The sequence below is a fragment of the Rissa tridactyla genome, chromosome 20 (assembly GCF_028500815.1).
Source record: "Rissa tridactyla isolate bRisTri1 chromosome 20, bRisTri1.patW.cur.20221130, whole genome shotgun sequence".
Taxonomy (NCBI): Eukaryota; Metazoa; Chordata; class Aves; order Charadriiformes; family Laridae; genus Rissa; species Rissa tridactyla.
Genome location: NC_071485.1, coordinates 1,024,340 through 1,032,527, shown reverse-complemented (window position 1 = coordinate 1,032,527; position 8,188 = coordinate 1,024,340). Strand labels below are relative to the sequence as shown.

The 8,188-nt window shown below is 61.9% G+C and overlaps 1 protein-coding gene across 2 annotated transcripts; it reads right to left on the bottom strand.

Annotated features, from left to right (window-relative positions):
* Positions 1 to 1,008: 1,008 nt before the first annotated feature.
* Positions 1,009 to 8,158, bottom strand: YKT6 (YKT6 v-SNARE homolog). Of its 2 annotated transcripts, none has more exons than XM_054180852.1 (8): positions 8,039 to 8,158; positions 7,456 to 7,577; positions 4,631 to 4,713; positions 3,723 to 3,823; positions 3,029 to 3,133; positions 2,843 to 2,908; positions 2,547 to 2,648; positions 1,009 to 2,076 (listed from the first exon to the last, which is right to left on the bottom strand). In XM_054180852.1, exons 2-8 carry the CDS (start codon positions 7,557 to 7,559, stop codon positions 2,041 to 2,043), a joined length of 597 nt encoding a protein of 198 aa, XP_054036827.1. In that variant the 5' UTR covers positions 7,560 to 7,577; positions 8,039 to 8,158; the 3' UTR covers positions 1,009 to 2,040. The 2 variants fall into 2 exon arrangements, with proteins under 2 accessions (XP_054036827.1, XP_054036828.1); XM_054180853.1 differs by having other exon boundaries at positions 7,456 to 7,572; positions 8,039 to 8,141.
* Positions 8,159 to 8,188: the final 30 nt, after the last annotated feature.

Genomic DNA, 8,188 nt, shown 5'->3' with positions numbered 1-8,188 from the left:
GCAGACCGGGCATCCAGCACCCCATTTTCCCCCCTCCCCGGGCAGGCGGGTGGCTGGGTGCCAGCTCCAGGTGCCGGCAGGTTTTAGGCGATGGGGAGGGGGGGTGGTGAGGGGGAACGCAGGCTTTTTGGGGGGGGGGGGGGGGGGGGGCACCTGGGGGAGCTGCGGGGCTCGGGGTGGGGGGGGCTTGGGGCAATCCAGCCAGCACTGACGCAGCATCGAAAGCACTTTAGACTAAGAGAACGGGTCTCTTAGGGGGCACATGCTGCTCCGCCGGGTGCTGGGGGTTCCCCCCTCCCTCATCCGCCTCTCCCCCCCCCCCGCTGCCCCCCGACTCCCCTTCCCCAGGGGAGGCATCGCCCTGCTCCGGGCATCTCCGGCTCGGTCACGCGTGTTCCCCCCGGGGTTTCCCCTTCCTCCATCTCCGTGTCCGGAGGCGCCATGTGTTGCTGGGGGCCTGGTTTTGGCTGGGGAAGGGGAGGGGGGGGGGGGGGGAGGGGGTGTGGGGAAGGTGTTGGGGGGGGGGGGGGAGGGCTGGGGGATAGTTTTTGGTTGTTTTTTTTTTAATTTTTTTTTTAAATTTTTTTTTTTTTTCCTGCATGCCCTTTGCGCGGGAGCAAACCTCGGGCGCTAACGCTGTATGTCGAGGAGCTGAGCTGAGCTGTTACTGTCCCATGAATGCTGGTGGATCGTTGCCAAATTTTTCTCTTCTCCCCTTTTCTCTCATTCTTTTTCCGTCCCTCTTCCCGCCCCCCCCCCCCCCCCGGCCTATCCCCCCTCCCCGACCCCTCCGTCTTTTTTTCTGAGCCTTGTTAAGTGTAAAAGATGACTCTTGATTTCGTTTTTGTCTCGGGAAAACTGCAAATAAATTATGAGGAAAAACAACTGACCAAAAAAAAAAAAAAAAGCTGGAGGGAGAAGGCTGAGTGAATCTGTGCCGCCGGCTGCCCCGTGGCCATGCCTGGGCCACCTGATTGGCCCCCCCTGGGACGCCAAAAGAGTCAGAGCTGGGCTACAACCGTCAAAGACAACTTTATCCTCGCCGGGCCGGTGCGGCCAGTGGCAGGGAAACGATAGGCAACACCGATCACGATACAATCTCGAGCGAAAGCTTTTTTCCCTTCCGCAGGAGGAGGAAGAGGGGACAGCGAGGGGTGTTGAGCCACCCCCCCCCCCCAAGCTGACAAGAGCAGGGGAGGGGATCTCGGTGCTCCCCCCGGCCGCCCCTTGGCCCCGCTCCCCTCCCAGCGCAGGGACCTGAGCCCGGGGGCTGGCTTCCAGCTGGCCCCACGCTGCCCCAGCTTCCCTCTCCCCACCTTGGCAAAGTGGGGGGGGGGCTGCAACACAGCCCCAGGCAGCACAATGGGGGACACCCCCCCGCAAGCCCGCCATGGGGACAGGGGGGCTGCAGGGGCCAAGTGCCGCCCAAGCCCCCCCATCCCATCCCAGCTCTCCCCCACACCCCACCACCCAAGCGAGGGAAGGGGCCCAGAGGTGACCCCCCTCCCTGGGCACCGGGACCACCACTTCCAGTTCACCGCCCAGGGGGGGCAACGGGCAATAGCCCAGCAGCGAGTACCCCCACCAGAGGAAAGCACCTCTTCTTCCCTCCCCACCCCTCTCCCACCCCCCCTGGGCTCACTCTTAGGACACAAATACATAAAAGACTGCCCCCCCCGGCCCCAGCTTCCCCCAGGCAGCCCCGGCTCCTCTCCCTGACCCCGAGGCCGGCAGTGCCGGGGCACCGAGGCACCGGCTGGTGTTATGGATCTAAAGGCCGGGGAGGGCGCGGGGCCAGGCGCCCCGTGGTCCGAGCCGCCCCCGGGAAAAGCGAGGGCGGGGGGTCTCCAGCACTCCCTCCACCTCACGAGGTGCCGGCCCGATGCCAGCCTCGGCAGCCCCTCCAGATGAAAAAAAAGTCACGTAAGCCCACGGCGCCGAGGACGCCCAGCGCTGGGCTTCTGCTTCCTGTCGTCCCGGGCGAGGGCAGAAGGGGAGCGAAGGCCTGGTGGTCCGGAGCAGGAGCCCCCGGGCTCCGCGTCACATGATTTCACAGCAGGAGTTCTGCTTTCGGGCCTGGGAAGAGAAGGAAAAGCAGGAGCGACGCTGGCTGCAGCTCCCTGAGGGCCAAGGGGGGACCCAGGGCCACCCACACAGCCCCCCTCCCGCCGGAGCAAGACGACACGGTCCCAAGCCCTCGCGGTTCACCACCAAGGCGACGGCCCCGTGCCCCCGCGGCGATGGCTTACGGCACAGATCTGACCCCCCTCAGCCATCGCCGCGGCCACAGCCCGTGCCAGGAACCACCGCAGCCGGCATCAACATCACCCACCAGCCACGCGGCCTGAGCGAGGGCTGGGTGAGCTCCGCAGCCAGAGTTCGGGCAACCCAGCTCCCTCCGGGGCCAAAGCAGCCGGGCCAGTGGTCCTTGCCTGGCACCCACACCCACCACCGGGGGGGGTTTATCCTGCCCTTCCCCAGCCCCAGGCCACCCCTGGCTCCTCAGGGAGGGGTGACCCTCCCCCGGGATGAACATCTGGACTCACGGTTTTGTAGAAGGCTTTGGATTGTGCCCCGAGCACCTCCGATTTGGAGACCAAGTCATCCAGCTTCTCCCCTCGCTCCAACAGCGACTCCATGGTGTTGTGCTGCCGAAAGAAACCAGCGCTGAGCCACGGCGCTGGCACCCCGGGCCCTCCCTGTTCCTTCCCTGGCCCCGGGCAGAAGATGGAGGTGCCACCGTGTCCCATCTGGACAGAAGCCTCCAGGCCGCCCTACACCCCAGCCCCCAGCAGACGTGCCAGCTGGAGTGTCCCGGCTGCAGGCCCGGCGTCTTCCTCACCAGGATGATTTTGGTCTCGTCCAGCTCCGCCTGCACTCTGGTCATCGGGTCGGCATCGCGGGGGTTCTCGGAAAAACAACACGATGTCGGCATCGCGGCCGCAGGGACGCCGGCGTCCCCCAGGCCACAGCCCTGCAGCACCCGTGTCCCAGGACGTTGCCGGGGTGTCACCCGTGGGGGCCATACCTGGTATTTGCTGAGGTACCCATCCAAGGCGGCGTAGCTGATGGTCGCCGGGGAGCCCGAAGGCCAGTCGATTTTGCTGACCTGCCTGGAGAATTCATCCAGCACCTGTGGCACGAGGGAGCGGGCGGTTACTGCCAGGAGGTTCTGCCTGCGGGGCCGCGACTGGCAGAAGGGATTTTCCCCTCGAAAAAGGAGATTTTTCTCCTCCTCCTTTTGAGCGCTCTTGAACCAGCCAAGGGAAGAGACAGAAATCAACTTCCTCGGCAAACAACCGACAGAGCGGTGCCCACATAGGAGTGGCTGTCCCCGGCTGTCCCCAAAGCCCTGCACCCTGCCAGGGCGGCCAGACACGTTATTACCGGTTTTCGGCAATGCCAGGAGCGCGGCTGCACTGCGTTTTCCCCCATGAAACCCAAGGCAGACAGGGAGGACGGGGTGTTTGCGAGACCGGTGCCTGGGCTGGCAGGAGAACGGAGCTGGGCCTAAGTCCCAGCTGGCAAAGCCAAGTCACCGCGTGGCTTGGAAGTTTTTGGGCTGGCCGGATCCTGCTCGGCTCAGCTCTGACGTCCCCCAGCTAACGAGCAGGAGGGTCGTTTCCTTGTCAGAGCGTGGACGGGAGATCTGGAGGAGGTCCTGGGAGCAGCCCCACCGCAGACTGTCGCCTCCAGAGCTGCTCCCGGCCTCGCATGCTCACCTTGTCCAGCAAGGTGAAGCAAACCCGCTGGGGATACTCGTTATCTGCAATCACCACGCCGGCCAGCCCGTCGTTCCGGACATACACGTGGCAGAGGTACTCTGGGCAGAGAACGCACGTCAGAAGCGGCAGAAAGGTCCAGAGCCTCCCCCAGCACCCGCCACCTCCCACCCGGGCGTTTCAATTCAGTGACCGCGTTTCACACGATTTCATTAGGAGAGCGGGAAGGGCTCGAGGGACGCTCAAAATCAGCCCCAAATTGTTCCCGTAGCCTGGCCACACGGCACGGGACGCGACGCTGCCTTTCTAGGGCAGCAGGTACTGCCAGAGTTAAACAAAGATCAGCGGGGGAAGCGCTCGGCCTGATTTTAATAAAATAACAACTTGTCACAAGCCTGGAGTGTCATTAAAGAGGCCACAGTGGCCAGCTCCAGGCCGCGCCCTGCGCGTCTCAGGGTTCAGGAAGTACGTGAAACAGGGCGGGGAGGCTGGAGAGGAGGCCAGAGATCAGGGCACAGAGCCCAGACTCACGCGGCAGAGCTCAAGGGAGAGGGGAGGGAGGCTGCGATGGCACAGTCGCCCCTTGGGGGACGCCGGCTGCCGTGCGGGCTAGGGATGGGACAAACTGGGCAAGCTTAGGGGCAGCAGGCACACAGCCCGACAGCTCCGAGTGTCCCAAGGGCAGCACGGAGAGGAACGAGGCTGGAAGGTGGCAGCCAGCCGTCAGGCAGGTCCCTGCTCCTGCCGTCGCCTCTCCCAGGGCAGGCTGGGCTCTTGCCCGGCTCCGCCGCCTCACGTCTTTAGCGCGACTGGCCTGGGCGCCGTTTTGAGTTCTTATTTTTTATTGTAAACAGACAAGGAACGAAGCACGTGCGACAGCGCGTGCTGACCCGGGGTTATCCTCTTACCTTGCTCCTTGACGGAGGCTCTGCTGCCCAGCTCCGAGCGTTCCACAATCAGCTGGCTCGTGAAGGTCATGAATTCCTGCACGCTGCAAACACAAAGCGCCGGCACTCGAGTCTGCGAGGGGACTCAGGCCTGCGGGAGGGGTGCTGGCACTGTAACCGCGGGGGAGATCATCTGTTCCAGAGGTCCCTGGCGCTTTCGGTGGACTGAAACCCTTGCCCACAACCCCCCCACCACGTTTGGGTAGCGGGGATATGGCTGAACCGTGGGTTTTCCCCTCGGGGAACAGGCCGGACCCTGCACCTACGCGGAGCTGCAGCCACCACCCAAACACCTCCAGCTTCACCAGGCCCAGGGCAGGGACTCGCGTCCTCAGGCAGAACTTGCTTTTTGGTGATTCAGCAGAAAGTAAAACACCGCGGAACTGCGGATCTCGCGCCCTGCGCACTCGCAGCAAGGAGCTGCGGGGGCAGCTCCGGCCCCTTCCCTCTCCTCAGCTTCTATCCCGTGCTTGGGGCCTTTACCCAAATCCCACCCGAGGCGCTGGCATTCTGGGGAGGCCATTTAACCCACAAACATACCTCAGCTACCTCCCACTTTGCGTCAAAATTAAGGAACAGCCTTAAGCCAGACTCACCCTAAGTCTGGAAAACATTCCCAAGCCCAGAGCTGAGTCCTGCCAAACAGGCTCCTCGCGTAAACCCTGCTCTTCCCCCCACAGGAAAAGAAGAGGCCAAAAATCACGAGCAAGTGCAAAATAAAACTGTTCCCAACGCACGCTGCCTGGGGCACGTCGGGATTAAGGAACACGAGGCAAGACATTCCCGACATCAGCTGGGAAGCCCCAGGAAGGGAAACCTGTCAGAGCTCAGACCGCAGTTTGCTCAAACACCCCCCCAACACCGACAGCTCCTGCCCGGGAGCTTCACGTGACACGGTGCCGATGAAACGTCAGTGACACCGACGTGGCAAAGACCACGGTTTCCTCGCTGCCTTCCACTGCTGGACACGGCTCCAGCACGGGGATTTGCCCCTCGCAGTTTAGGTACTCCTTAGGGGTCTTTGCATTTCTGCCAGCCCAGACACCACGCGATCAGACACTGGCTCCACCGAGACTCCAAACTGTTTCCAGGCGCTGCAGAGAAAAGACCAGCCCAAAGATTTCTTAACATCCAACTTCAGCAGAAACAGAGGACCGACCCCTTTCTCCTGCTCTGGGGATGTGCCGGCAGCCGCAGCCATCACAATTCCCGTATTTCACGGTATTCCCAGAGGAATCGGCCACCAAAGACTACGTTCCTGACCCTCCCAAATGATCCGGCAGAGGTTTGAGGGCAGACGCTGGCGCCATCCTCCTGCCCAGCAGGTTCTCACGGCTCCCCGGAACCACAACCACATTTATCCCAGACTCAAACCCCAAACCCAGCTCTCTGGTAACTTTGCAGCCTCGAAAAACGCACACGCTGCATTTTTAACCCAAGCTTAAGTTAATGGCACCCCAAACATCGCACCTAAGCTGCCCTCTCACAGGCACCAAGGCACAGCCCCTTGAGCACGACCAGGCAACCAGCTCAGGACAAGGATTAGCCACCAGAGAAAAGCCGTGAGGCTGACAAGCACAGATACGCCCCCACGCTCCGCAAAAGGCATCGCTGCTCCCAAAAAGCCAAGATTTTTTTTTTTTTTTTTTTTTTGAGCAAAGAAATAACCAGCTGCCAGGGAAGCGGCTCTTTTGGCCGTAGCTGATGGCAAAACCATGCAGGGAACGTTCTTGGAATCTGGAAAACCAAGAGCTACGACTACGAAGCAATTTGGGTTTTCAGGAGATCACTTCACCCGCTGCAATCCATCTTCAAGCGCGTGCGTTGGCAGCACTGGCACAGCTCCTCTATCCCTCTCGCGTATTTGGCTAAAAGACTATTTTTTAAGACAATCTTCCTTCAATATTTTCCCTTTATCACTAGAATTGCAGAACCAAATGTGCTCGAGGCTCCATAAAATCTTGGCAGGGATGAGGCGTGGAAAATTCGAGTCCTGTGGGTGAGTATTTCCTACAGCTTTTATCGCCTGGAGCTGGGGGACAGGAAAGGAGCTGTTTTGCAACAGGCACACACTTGATTTCCCAGCTTTTAGAAGCAGCTCCTCTTGGCTGCAAGGGCAGCTGCTAAGAGCTCCATGACCCCTCTGTGTGCACGGAGCGGGACACGCAGGAGCCCAGACGGGCTAAACCGGCTCACCCCAAGCCATCAGAATAACCCAAGCGGAGGTTTGCGGGCTGGGAAAAGTTTAAGATTAGACCAAGCACCTAAATAAAATGCTAGTGGAAGTGTCAGGTGAGCCTTGTTAGCCCGACAAAAAGGCAAGCCTCCTCCCACTCACGTCTCACATCTCAGGAGCCGCCGTGACTACTGGGTTTAGGCACTTGCCAGAGGGAGAAGAGCTGACCTGAGCACTTGGGGTGTTTCCCTGCACCCAGATTTTATCGCTTGGTGGCCAATTAACCGAGTCAAACCTGGCCTCCTGCTGCTGGGCCTGGGCAGGTCGTAGGGAAAATGAGGTTTCGCTCCATTCCTGAGACTGACAGATGGCTCAAAGCGGATGTTGCAGTGCCGAACCGCACGCACAGGGTCCCAGCTCCCCAGGGGAGCATCTCGGGGTGGGGGGGTTATGCCTTAGGAGAAGCCGGTCACCATCACCCCCGCATCCCCAGGGACACAGGAGCAGAACAAGGAAGAAACCCCCAAAAAAGCTTCTACTCCAAGGTCCTGCCCAAGCCACGTGCCAGCCCCACGGCGCCCAGGGGAGAGTCACCCCTCCAGACACCCACCTGGACCTCTGGAAGAAGTTGAAGGTGGACACGTCGTAGGCGGCTTTCAGTAAATGCACTTTGGGGTCTCCCTTGTAAAGGACACTTAGGCTGTAGAGCCTCATGACGGCGGCTCGGCTGCCCTGGGCGGAGGAAGAGCCCTGGGGGTGAGACAGGGCCCGGGCACCGCCGGTGGGACCCCCCCGCCCCCCCCCCACTGCGGGGCCTCGCCAGGACCTCTCCGCCCCCCCCCCCCCCACCGTGCGTCGCGGGGCTTTACCGGGACCCCCACCTTGTCCCCACCCACCCCCAGTGTAACCCAGCCCCCGCCCCAGCATAACCCAGTCCCCGGCCCCCAGTATAACCCAGCTAACCTGGGCCCCGACCCTCTGGTATAACGCAGCCCCCCGGTATTTCCCCCTAACCCACCCCTGGCCCCGGTATAACCCAGCCACCGGTACAACCCAGCTAACCCAGCCCCTGGCCCCCAGCCCCAGCACAACCCAGATAACCTGCCCGCCCAGTATAACCCAACGCCCCAGTCCCAGTCCCAGTCCCAGTCCCAGTCCCAGTCCCAGTCCCAGTCCCAGTCCCAGTCCGGTACCGGGGCTCCGGCACTGGATGTGAGGAGGCGGCGGCCGACGGGGGAAAATGAGCCCGACCCGGAAGCAGAACCGCGGCGACCGGAAGTGACACCGACCCCGGGTAACTGCCACGGGGCCTCGCCCGCCCTGCGCACGCGCTGGCTCCGCCC